Here is a 12972-nt window from a genome sequence, read left to right as displayed (position 1 = left end):
CACACAGGAAATGAGAAGTCAGGTCAAATGGACACAATTTCCTGCATGTCCCTGATGTCTTCTTAAATGGTTAGGCTGTGTTTTACCTTGATTTATTGAAAGGAATCAATTTTCAAGATTCATCAAAATCAATAAGGTACGAAGGAAAAGCAAGATCAAAGAAACAATAACAAAACATTTCATAACTTTGGTGACTTGGCCTCAGGAATTTCTGCGCTGGCGAGAAGCTGGAGACTGGAGAGGGCTGGCTTCCAGGCCCCCACCTGTCTCAGGCTTAGAGGCCACATTTATTTACTTCATGGGGAATCTGAGGGGCCTGAGGCCCCAACTGGTCCTGACCTAGGAGCTCAAACAGCTGTGCCTCTCCCTTTGTCTGTGCAGGAGGCTTGTCCTTGGAGTTGGAATCTGGGTCACTGTTGCCCAGCTCTGCCTATAACGCTCCGAGTGGCAAGAGGCCGAGCCTGAGCTATGATTGGCATGCCCAGAGGTATGAGGGTGGCAGAGAGCTAACACTCAGATTTGTGGGTTTCTCCTATAATGGGGAGTTGCTGGTGTTCCCAAACCCTGAAAGGGCTGGCTGGAGCTGGGTTTGGAGCTCGAGTCCCCAGACCCCTGGCCCCCAGGAACAACTCAGGTTTGGTGGTTAGGAAAGAGTATATTGCTAGAGATGTTTGGAAATGCCCGCCACGTGGAAATGTCATCCCAGGAGTGGCCACTTTAACCCCTCAAACACCTGTGTCCCCAAAGATGTGCTCACACGGCCATTACTGACATGTGCCCTGTAAGGCAGGGCCTGGTAAAGGAGAACTGGGCCTGAGAGAGGGCTTGAGCTTCTTGCCTACTCTTGGGTAACTGGAAGGAAGGCGGTGGGATATGGTTGGCCCAGTTGACCTCTAGTGCAAACCCTACATAGGGTGCTGAGGTGGGGGGCAGGTGGCTCTTCTGGGATGGTACCATTTCCAGGGTCAGGCCTCAGAGATGGGCTGTGAAGGAGAGGGGGCAGTGAGAGTCCCTTTGCCCCAGTGAAACCTGGTCAGAAATGGGACAGAGGGAGGCACGGTACTGGACGGTGGCATAGGCCTGCTCACTCGAAGGTCTCCCACTGCCTGCGGAGCTGCTCCACAGAGGTGGAGGCTGGGGCTGGGCTCGGGCTCACATCTTGCTTGGTCTTTCGTAGCAAATCCTCAAAGGGGTCTCTGGCCTGTGCAGGAGTAGAAGGCTGCAGGGCTGGTTCTAGACCCTGGGGGGGTCTGGTAGACAGCAGTGGGGGCTCACCAGGCCTCAGGGCCAACCCCTGCTTGGCCTCAGCAGCTCTGGCACTTGAGCGGGCCAGAGGCAATGTTCGGATCCTGGAGGGGGCAACAGCTGGGGGGCCAAGTGGCTGTAGGGGACTAGTGTGGGCACCCATGGGGATCTGGCCAAAGAGATTGGGCATGGAGAGGGCAGATAGGTTGGGCTGAGACCTGTGAGGGCCATAAAAGCCAGAACCAGACAATAAGACGCTAGGTGTATATGCTGACCCCAGGGACGCTGGAGGTGTCCCCAAATGCCTGGCTGGTATAGTAGAGCCCAGGGACACAGTGGGTGGAGCTACTGGCAGAGATGGGACAAAGGGATTGAGTGGTGGCTGTGCAAAAGGGGTGGGTGTCACTGTGGGAGGGAAGCTGAGCTGGGGGGTGAATGGGGCAGCCACACTAGGGGTGGCAGGATGTGGTGGGATGGTGCTACCTGACCAGGCTGTGTTAAGTGGGTCCAGAAGGGCAAGCAGGGCATCACTGCCTGTGCCTGCAGCTCTTGGGGCTGGGCTGAGTGGCTGCAGAAGTTCTATGGGGCCTTGGGGGACAGCACTGGGGAGCAGCCCCGGCAATAGGGCTGGGCTCAGGGCAGCTTGTCTTTGCTGGTCCATCTGGAGCTGCTCTGAAGAGGAGTCACCAAGTGGGCCGCCGACAGCCTGGAGCTTGGCTGGGCGGGCAGTGGGTGGTGGAGGCACGATGCCCAGCTCAGGGGTCTTTCTGCCTTGTGGCCGGGGAATGGTGATGCTGCCTGGAGTTTGGGTGGGAGCCTCTTCCTTGGTGCTGGGGTTCAGGATGCCGTCCTGCTTCTGGGGTCTGTGAGGCAGAGCTGAGGGCTTCTCAGGGGTGGTGGTGGAGGGCTTGCTGGGGATGGCCATGTCGTCCTGACCCAGACTCCAGAGCTTTGTATATGGATGAGTAAGCTTCAAGGCTGTGGCCACGCTAAGACCCCTCTCACTTCTGCACAGGTCCAGCCTCTGTGGGGAAGGAGGGAGGGATGATGACCACAGGCCGGCCCAGGCAACAGTAGAAAGTCCATCCACCCCCAACCCTTCCTGCATGCTAGACATGTGGCTCCTGGGATGGGGAGGAGTTGCAGGGACCCAGGCCTATCTGGATTCCAAGTCCAAGCCTGACCCACAAGCGGAATCCAGAGGAAGCTCTGCTCTTTTGACAAAAGCCTATGCTTGTCAAATAGTTTTAGGAAAATATCTCTATCTGTGGGCCACCTAACAATGGTTTGGGCATTTTTGCTGTTTAGAGATTGTGGTAATTTTGATGACCCTCATAAGGGCAAGGGTGGCTCCAGGCCTGGTTAAAGGTATATGGACCAGAGGAAAGGAGCCTGAGTCCTGACTCAGCCTCTGCTATTTGACCTAGGCACTTCTCAGGACCTGAGCTGCTTTATTCCCAGCAGGTGGGATAATCTGGATCCCAGAGGAGGAAACTGATAGTCACATCGGGAGAGCCAATCCACAATCCTTTTTGATCCAAGGAGCCCTGCAGCAGCACACACTCTGAGCTGAGGACAGAGGCAGGCAGACACTCCCTGCTGTGCTAGCACCCTCCCCCATGACAGCTGGTAGCATGATATGCTGCTTGCAATGGGGCAGGGTTGGAGTAGGGGTGCTGGAGTGGTGTCTCCCTGATCTCTTCTACTCCACTGTGACTTGAAGGACCTACCTCATGAGCACGAGGCACCCATGGGCATACCTGGTAGTCAAAGCTCCCTGGCTGTTCCCACAAGTCTTTGGGGGCCCGGAGGTCCTCCAAGCTCTTGGCTTGGCCCAGTGGCTGCATTGCTGCTTCCATGTCTAAGCTGCTGAAGACATCTTCTAGAAGGTCAATGCTGGCAGCTCGGTCAGGTGGGGCAGGGATAGGCCCCCGGGGCTCCCGCACTAGCTGCTCTGGGCTCTCGGTTTCATCGCCTTCTGCGCTGTCCGATTCTTTCAATGTCCGGTATGGCTGTGGCCTGTGAGGAGACAAAGCCAGCTGGATTTTCCTTCAGAGCATCTATGGGAGCAGCAAATGGCCCTAGCCCTTGAGAGTGCCCAGGCCCTAGGATCAATGTGTGGCAGTTCTTTGGGGGATGGATTAGGTAGGTCTTCAGCATGCTTGGTGTTCTGGGCAGGATGCTGTGGCTCTCACTTGCTCTGAGGAGACCCTAAAGTGTTCCAGAGTTCAAGGTCTTTGTATGGAACACATTCAAACCTGGCAGGACTGGAGGCGAGGTGGCATTGCAGGTGGGCATATGCATGTCTTTGTCCCATCTGCTTCCAACCTTAGCCTCAGAGGCTCAGGTCCAGAGCATGCATGGCTGCTCAGAAGCCCTGGTTCCATCTCTTGCCGTAGGAACCTGGATGAGTCACCTGACCTTGTTAATCTTAGCCCTGTTGGTGTGGTTTCACGGACAAGTACAGAGGGTACTCAGAGGCTGGTGACAGCCACCTATGGCATGCATGGCTGTGTGTTCTGTGTATCCGCACATCACCTTTCTGGTGAGTTGGGTGTAACCAACAGCTGGTTCCTTTCTTTTTTTCATTGAGCCTCGGGCACCATGGATCTGTGAGGAGGCAGCACCTGCTCTGACCTCTAGTGGGGGCTGGTCAGTGAGGTGCCCTGCCTCTAGGGTCAGGCTGGCTGTTCATAGGGTGCTGGTGAAGTGGGTGGAGGGCTCCACCTGCTGGTCATAAGGAGGCTGACACCAAGGACCCACTGAAAGAAGGGAGGCAGCCATCAAACTGCAGTCTGGGACTTCCATGCCACCTTACAGATGAGGAAATTGAAGCTCAGGGAAGTTTAGTAACTCACCCTGTGCTTCACAGCACCCAGCGAGGGGTGGGCTGGAAGCCAAGGCTGACAGTCTCCAGAGTCCTTGTCTCGCTCTGACCAAGGAACTAAGAGCCTTTGGAAGGGGTAAGGAGTCCTCCTTCCTAAACACAAGGACACAGCTCTTTATAACCCTTTGTGTTGTGAATTAGGCTGGAATGGCTCCCCTTTAAACACATTGGTCCGAACTGGCTCTAGGTCCAGGCTAAAGAAGGGATTTTAAACACTGCTGAAATAAGGAAAGGCGGGGTGGCCTGTGTCCTAGAGGCCACACTGGTCCAGTACTGAGGAGCTGGGTTCCATTCCAGCACCATCAAAGAGGGAAGTGTCAGTCACCAGGGAACCTGAGCAGCTGCTTTTTCACTCAGAAGAGTGTGTTCTTTCAGCAGCTCTCTTTGTTTTGACTAGGAAAAGAGCCATCAGGGACACATCAGATCTGTGATTGCACAGACATTACTGTGCAGAAAAGCCAATTCTTCAAACATTTAAAAGAAAAAAATGAATATACTGAAAAGGTTTATGTACAGATCAGGTACCTGGGACCAAGGGGGACACTGTCATCATCTGGCATTAGGAAAGAACAGTGGTGGGGAGTGGGAGAAGGGGCTGGCAGCTTTGGACTCAGAAGGTCCAGGATGAAGCCACGGGGCACTTGAGGTTAGGGAACAGAGGTGGGAGGCGTGGGGTGGAGGGACACCCAATGTGAAGGAGCCAGCCACTAGCACTCTGATAGGTTGTAGGCACATCCCTGAGGCTCTTGGGAAGAACATTTGTATGTAAGGTTACTTGTCTTCCTTTAAAAAAATTGTTTGTAATTTGTATGCAGCTTAGGTAATAACATAATTAAGATAAAATTAATCTTAAGAAACCTAGGTAGATCATAACGTAACACACACACACACACACACACACACACACACACACACACACACACACTTATTTTTCCTGAGTCACAGTCTTGTATATAGCCTGTAACTTGCTATGCAGCCCAGGCTAGCCTCAAACTCACAGTCCATCTATCTATCTTAGCCCAGGCTAGCCTCAAACTCACAGTCCATCTATCTATCTTAGCCCAGGCTAGCCTCAAACTCACAGTCCATCTATCTATCTTAGCCCAGGCTAGCCTCAAACTCACAGTCCATCTATCTATCTTAGCCCACAAGTCCTGAGACTGGGGTGTACATCACCACACATGGCTGACATGCTGCTATTCCCACGTTTCCTCCAACCCAAACTGGCTTTTTCCTTACATTTGCCTTCCTGTCTCTGTGGCTTTCTAAGGTACACTGAGAAATAGGAGATCTGTAGTTGTACTCACTGTGGCTACCAGTTCCAATTAAAGAAGCCATTGTCCCCTTGTAAGGAAAGGGGACTGATGCTTCTGCCTTACCTGTCACTTCTGTTGTCACAGCCTTGTGGGCTGGCACAACAGGAGCCTGAGACCAGGACTGTAGATATGGCATACACCCTGCAAGTTGGCACCTAGGAACTTTTCTCCCCAAGGTAACAAGCAGTACCAATCCCCATGCTCCCCCCTGCACCCAAAGAGTCACCAGGCTGAACCCAAGGAGCTGGAAGGAGGAAGAGACCATTCAAAAGGAGCAGAGAAGAAAAAGCTTTCAGTGAAGCTGGTGCTCGGGGCCTCTTCCTGTCGGCATTCCTCATCAGAGGAGTCTTCAGAGAGAAAAACAGCATAGTGTCGGAAGGGCTTTACCAGGCTGGACAGAGAGAAGAGAAGAGGCAGTTAGGGCACCACGAGAGCACAGGGTGGGAAGAAGGCCCAGGGCGCCCACTGGGATGGATCCAAGTGGAGAGGAAGCTGGGTTTGCCATGTGTGTCAAGGGCCTGAAACTCTCATCCAGGCACGTCTGACTTGATTACCCATTTCCAGAGATGCTCACTGCTCTCTGCTTGAAGTACTAAAACACTTTCAGCAAGTAGTACAGGTACTGCCGGCTGAACGCGCCCTTCCCATCACACGTAATGCCAATGAAGAGAATTTGAAACCATGACATAGTTGTTGCTTTTACAATTGGCCTCCCCAAACCTGTAGGCTCCATCTCTATAGATTCCGTTAGCTGTAAATTGAAAATGTTTGGGTGGTGGCGCACACCTTTAATCCCAACACTCGGGAGGCAGAGGCAGGCAGATCTCTGTGAGTTCGAGGCCAGCTTGGTCTACAGCGCGAGTTCCATGACAGCCAAGGCTACACACAGAAAAGCTCTGTCTTGAAGAAAGAAAAAAAAAAAGGAAAACGTGCATCTGTACTGAACATGTGCAGTTTGTTTCCACTGTCAGGGTATCCCCTAAAACAGCTCTCCAGTCTGTTTCCACTGTCAGGGTATCCCCTAAAACAGCTCTCCAGTCTGTTTCCACTGTCAGGGTATCCCCTAATACAGCTCTCCAGTCTGTTTCCACTGTCAGGGTATCCCCTAATACAGCTCTCCAGTCTGTTTCCACTGTCAGGGTATCCCCTAATACAGCTCTCCAGTCTGTTTCCACTGTCAGGGTATCCCCTAATACAGCTCTCCAGTCTGTTTCCACTGTCAGGGTATCCCCTAAAACAGCTCTCCAGTCTGTTTCCACTGTCAGGGTATCCCCTAATACAGCTCTCCAGTCTGTTTCCACTGTCAGGGTATCCCCTAAAACAGCTCTCCAGTCTGTTTCCACTGTCAGGGTATCCCCTAATACAGCTCTCCAGTCTGTTTCCACTGTCAGGGTATCCCCTAAAACAGCTCTCCAGTCTGTTTCCACTGTCAGGGTATCCCCTAATACAGCTCTCCAGTCTGTTTCCACTGTCAGGGTATCCCCTAATACAGCTCTCCAGTCTGTTTCCACTGTCAGGGTATCCCCTAATACAGCTCTCCAGCTAGCAACATCAGGAAAACTAGATTAGCTATAAAAAGTAACCTAGAGGTGGGTTGAAGTATATCGGAGGGTTTGTAGGGGTCTTTGCAAACACCACACCGTTTCAATGGGCATGAACACCCCAGTTTTTAGCATCAGTTCTCTGAGGATATTGCAGCCCCCCTCATCTTCTTGTGGAAAATCGCACAAGAGAAAAACTGGAAAAGAAGTGCTTAGGTTCCAGTAATGGCAGGTGGGACTGTGGGTGGCCACATCTCCTGCCTCTTTTTCTCTCTCTATAGCATGCATATCCTACTTTAATAACAGGGAAAGATTAAGGAAAAAGCAAGTTATGTGGAAGCCAGCCCTAGAAAGAACCACTTCTGATTAGCTGCCCACTCTAGAGTCTCCCTCGCATGCTTCTTCAGAGAATCTCTTTCATCTGTGATGTGGAAATTAAATATTCATTGTTATAAAAAATATATCTCCCTTGCCAGCCACCTGTGCTCTAGCTCTATAAACAAACACACAGCCCAAGGAGTTCACACCTGGCTCCTAGCAATTATGTACGGACCAGCAGTGCCCATGAGAGGCCACAGGTTCAGGAAAAGAGAGCCCAAACTGTGGCAGATTCAAATCCTGGCTCCACTATGACAGCTGAGGCCTCTAACCCTGCCCTGTCAGTGGCTGGGCTCATTGTGAAGAACCCTAAGAGGTGACAGCGAAGGTTTGGGGAGACGGAGGAGACAGGTATCAGGTCCTGCTCTCCCTGTGCTGGAATTCCTCTCAGATTTTATTCGGAATGGGAAACACATTTGAAACAAGTTCACAAAGGCCTGAACAGGAGGTTGGGGGGGTGGGCCCTGGGGTGGCCAGTGCTGTGATCTCCATCGCTAGAGCTCCCAGGGCCATCCACGGCTCCAGCACTTGCAGCTGTGCGCCTTCACTTTCTTCCTAGCTCCTGAGGCCGGCCATTAGTCTCATGCCCAAACTTCAGTGGAAGTTGTGGCTTCCTGGGAAAGCTACTAGCCCTGCATCACGCACCAGGAGGTGGTCGGGCAACAGGGTTCTGCTGGCCTCCACTCCCAGGCTGCCTGGGTACCTAGGACGAGACACCTCAGCTCTTCCACAACTGGAGAAAGATTGGCTGTGGAAACATGCTGGTGGCAGAACGCTTTGGATGAAGAAACACGGCTCAACTGACCTGACACAGACTAGGTTCCTGTTGCTTTCATAACCAATGAGGCTGAGTAGAAAGGACAGATTAATCCACTGCAAAAGGGGTGAGGAGAAATACTCAGATGCTGGGGTAACCCCTGTGCTCTAGCACGGCGCCGTTTCCAGCTGGCATCGGGCAGCAAGGCCAGCATTTTCACTCCGCTCTGGGCAGCTTGAGGTGCATGGTGGGAATGGGTGGGTTGCAGGATCAAGCCCTGAGGTTTCTTCCCATCCACTACCGCACTTCAGCTGGAGAACTATCTCCGAGCAGGCATTCTGTCACTTAGCTTTGTGTCTGTCTATCCCCAGCACACTAACTGCTATTCCATCTTGAAGACCTGACCCAAATGTCATCCCTAGTATGTCTCTAAATTTCATCCCAAATGCAGAAGTTCCCAGCTCTTCCTGGCTGTGGGTCCTGGTGCATCATAGATCCCAGTTAATCTGCAATTCTGTTTCTGGCTGAGGCCAGGGGTCTGACCATTGCTGCTATTCACCCGCATTAGTAGTTGAAGGATGAGAGCTAGCATGCTGGGGGTGCTTCTCTCGGAGCACCTAATACTTCACACAGATCGTTTCATCACTTTAGAGCTCTGGTAGGCATGCCCCTTCTTTGGATTCCCTACCTGCCCTCTGAGAGGCTTAGACATGGAGTATATAAGACCCAGGTTAAGACTACAGGCGTGGAGGGCCCTGGGTGGGCAGTGCTATGATTGCTAAGCACAGCAACCTAACATGCAGAACCAGCACACAAACTCTATAGTCCATCCGTCTGGCCATCTCCTCATTTGTCTGAGCACCTGTCTACCCAAGGGCCACTTCCTGCCTATGCATAAGCAAACCTAGTGCTGGCCAGGCACTGGGACTGCTGATGCAGGACAGAGAAGTGAGCGGATAAGTACACCAGGAGTACCTCAGGGGATGTAGCTTAGGCTGCCCTGAGGGTCACAGCACTAACTGTGGACAGACACAAGAGAACATAAATTCTCACCTGGGTCACAGAGAACTAAGTGCTTGATGACCCTCAGATGTACTGTGAATGTCTTCTGACTGTCACGGAAAGCATGGGCCGGCCTCTTCCCTGGCACAGTTCACATGGTGACTGACCGCCACTAAGTCTGTCACATCCACAGAGAGCAAGAGCCTTTGTGCTGGGCAGGACTTTGGTGTCATTAAAGTCCTGCAAGGCAAGGATCTGACACCCAGAGTTCCCTACATGCCATAAATGCAGCCAGCTTCATGCAGCCAGCTCTGTCGGCCAGGCTAGGCTCAGGTGTTCATTGCACAGCACTGCTTCTTGAGGAACAGGGCACTGGGTTGGAATGTGCCATGGGATTTGGTCAGCCCCAGCTTTGTCACGTCTAGAAATCATGGATGGTGAAAACTCATCAAAGAACTCATACACTGTCCTGTACAGTTTCTCACTAACTCTTCATGACTAAGAAGTCAAAGCTCAGAGAGGGGAATCTCTTGGCTGGGGTCACACAGCAGCTGAAGCTGTATGAAGCTGGAATGGAAACCGGATTTGCCTGTCTGTCTCTAAACACTGCAGGGTTCTGCCACCTGTTTCCTGGAGCTGAAACAATGAAATAAGAGGTAGGGGTTCCCCTTCCACTTTAATGAAAGGTGAGGTTTCAAAACAAACTTATTTAAATTCAGCTGCTCATGCTCTCCCATGAAAGATACAGTCAGATATTTGTCAGGGATAAAGGATGAACTATTGAAAACGTCCAGGCTTAAATTTTTTATTAGCTAAAGGCAGAATATAAAAAAGTACCTCTTCCCTCATTAACCCAATTCAGCTACTATCCTGCAGTCTGTCCCCCCCCCCATTTGCCTGGATTTTATGACATACAAAGGGGCTGTCTGGGAAAAGGCAGGCCTTGCTGAAGTTGGCTATCCAGCAAAGACTGTGATGTCACGGCATGAGAGAAAGGCTCTGTCCATCATGGCTTGGACCTACCCATAATCCCCCTGCTGCCCCTGCCTCGTCCACTACCCTGCAGCTGAGTTCCCATGTGGATGACTCCTGAACCCTTTCTAATGTTTGGTTTCACGCGTCTCTGGTTAGTGCGCGTGTATGACAGTGGTGACAGGCGAGGCTGTTCCTTTTTAAATACCATGTCAGAGACATGGCATCAGGAAGCGGTGTGTGCTCTGTGCTCTCCGCTGCTCCAGGATCGCGCTGACTTATTTTTTAATGAGGAATATCTACATCTTGAATTTTTTTTTTTATGTGTCACATCGTATGGACAAATCAGCCGCACGTCACGCTGGCCCAGAATGAAGTGCTGACAAATGTAGATGTTCCAATTTAATTGACATTTAAATGCACTTGAGATGAAGATGGGAGGAAATCAGCCAGGCCTTGGTCTCCCGAGGTAATGAAGGGACACCGTGATCATTTCAGAAGAATCCTTTCACTCCAGCACAAAGGGGCTTCACTTTGTAAATGACCTGGCGACTTTGGTCCCTTGCTGACACAGCCCTGGTGGGGTAATACGTTTAGAAAGGCACTGAGAAGACCAGTCTCTGCACTTTTTGCCTCCTTTCCCTTTCTTTCCAGACACCTTGGCAAAGTCACTTCATCTTCTTGGACCCTGAGCTCTCTGCAATGGAGATGCTGCTGCCGTCCTGAAGGTCTGAGCAGAGAAATGAAATGGTCAGTGGCCAAGGGATCTGCGTGGTGCCTAGCAAATACTGAATCCTCAGGTGCTTTCAATGCCCCTTCACAGACTGATGCCAGGCACCTGGATCCTGACTCAGGGCTGAAGAGGTGGCTGCTACCTTCCATGTGAGTGCTTCTCTGTAGGCTGTATATCAGCACACGGGTGTCATCCAGTTAACTCTACTGAAAGTCCCCACATCTTTCCAACCCCAAGATCCAGGGCCAGTCTCCAACCACAGGCTTGACAGTGGCTGAAACAAGCAGAAGGGGCTCTGAAAGCAAGGTGGGGTACCTCTTGGAGGTGACCTGGAGCTGCTCCCAAGAGTTCGAGTAAGGGCCGTTGTGCCGAGGGAGTTACTGAAGGCTGACACAGGAACTAGCTGCATAGTTATCTGCTGAAGAGTAAGTCACTGCCATCCCCAACCACCATCAGAACAAGGGTTGTCTGCTGTCAGTGATGGTTCCTGCTGTTCCACTCCCTTGGAGACTGGCTCTACCAGGAGATAGTGGGGTTCAGGGATACCCTTAGCTCACAGGCTCTTGGCTGAGGCTCCCCTGGACAATGGTATGGACTCCTCACTACCGTCCTGAACAGAGCAAGGGTGGCTTGATGGCCCAAGGTGCCTCTGAAAAGCAGCAAGGATGGGGTGTTTAGGAGAGGGTGGACCTGGGGTGGGGGCCTCAGGATAGCATTAGGGCTGATGGCTTGGGTAGGCTGAGCTACTGTCTGGCCAGGAGTGGGGTTACCATCAGGAGCAGGAAGCTGGCCAGTCTCTCTTAGGCTTGCTGTGCCATTTCTTTTCCAGTCTCCACTAAGTTATTCTTTAGTCTGTGTGGCCATCCCTTCTTCCAACAGAATTCTATAATGCCCATATCCTAGGCCCAGACTTGGGGTCCAAGCATGGCCTGAGAAGTCCTTGCTAAGTCACCAGGGACACACACAGGAAGAAGGGGCAGTACTCACGGCAGTCCTAGCTGTGTGATAGCCTCAGGACAAGTTGTTCCAGTGCTAGAGGCCTGGCTCCTTTGTGTTTGGGAGGGGTGCACACAGTACTGGCTGGGCTCAGGGAGGCACGGGATGTGTAAGAGGCTGGGGTCTCAGGTAAGCTGGCAGTGTCTTTAGAGATGAATGAAAGGTGACTCCTAGGGCTCTGCAGAGGGAATAAAGTCCCTGTGGTGACAGTGCATGATGTCCTCCCTGTGTGTGGGGAGAGGGTACGTACGGATGTCTGAGTCCAGCTTTCCTTTTCACTCAGTCATAGCCACTGAAGCAAACAAGGGTTATTGCTGTCATTGGTCACTGTCAGTCCTAGGGCATGTTCTGTTGTCAGCTGTGGTAGAGACACCCCCAGTTTGTACACTCTTGGATGAGGGTGGCTGTTGGTTCCTGCTTTTCAAGTCCTAGCTCTAGCTCCTCATCTGGTTTCTGGCTTCTCTTTGTCTCTACCACCCAGAATCCACTAGGGAGTGTGGGGAGTCAGGCCAGGGGCTTTTTGCTCTGCTAATTGGGTCTGTAACCTTCTGTGAAGGTGTTTGGACTTCTGGTTGCTCAGGCAGTGGGTGCTGGCAGCCTGCCAAGGGGTAGCACCAAGATAGTTGCCCCTGCCCCCTGGGGCCCAGGCCAGCTGGCATCCTGGAGACTTGCTCTGTCAGGGTCAGAGAAGGTGAGGTGCTACAGTCACACTCACGTGAGGCAGACAGCTTCACAGTCACATTCCACGCACACCCAGCACACAGTAGGTATTTGTCAGGAGTTTGTGGTTGTTTATCGGCACCTGTTGTATCTCCAGGGCTAGTGAACAGTGAACAACAGCATTCGCCTTTCCCGATTCCCATGATCCTCCATTTAGGAAATGCCTTTGAGCAGAAGGCTGGATAAGCACTGGTTTGGGAGTCAAAGTCAGAGTTGAAAAATATGCAACTTGCAGCACTTGGGAGGCAGAGGCAGGCAGATCTCTGTGAGTTTGAGGCCAGCCTGGTCTACTGAGCAAGTTCCAGGATGACAGTTTCTAAAGCTACACAGAGAAAAAAAGAAAAATATGCAACTCTTGCCCTGGAGAAGCTCAGAGTGGGTGTGTGTGTCCACATGCACACTTCCATAAACACGTGTCTGTAAGT

At 51.9% G+C, this 12972-nt stretch overlaps 1 protein-coding gene across 16 annotated transcripts in view; it reads right to left on the bottom strand.

The window, feature by feature from the left end:
* Positions 1 to 76: 76 nt before the first annotated feature.
* The window catches only part of Dennd1a (DENN domain containing 1A), a 545127-nt gene continuing 532231 nt past the window's right edge, over positions 77 to 12972 (bottom strand). For 8 of the 16 annotated variants that reach the window (XM_075986076.1, XM_075986075.1, XM_075986078.1 and 5 more), the window contains 3 exons: positions 5711 to 5839; positions 3006 to 3264; positions 77 to 2269 (listed from right to left, as the gene is read on the bottom strand). In XM_075986076.1, coding sequence (XP_075842191.1) covers positions 1085 to 2269; positions 3006 to 3264; positions 5711 to 5839 — 1573 coding nt within the window. In that variant the 3' untranslated portion in view covers positions 77 to 1084. Of the gene's footprint in view, positions 2270 to 3005; positions 3265 to 5710; positions 5840 to 9375; positions 10829 to 12972 lie in introns of those variants that run through there. The other 8 variants (XM_075986082.1, XM_075986085.1, XM_075986079.1 and 5 more) reach the window with 4 other exon arrangements.

Source organism: Microtus pennsylvanicus, chromosome 9 (assembly GCF_037038515.1).
Source record: "Microtus pennsylvanicus isolate mMicPen1 chromosome 9, mMicPen1.hap1, whole genome shotgun sequence".
Classification (NCBI taxonomy): domain Eukaryota; kingdom Metazoa; phylum Chordata; class Mammalia; order Rodentia; family Cricetidae; genus Microtus; species Microtus pennsylvanicus.
Note: the sequence above shows the minus strand (reverse complement) of the source record. Positions and strands in the feature narration are given on the sequence as shown.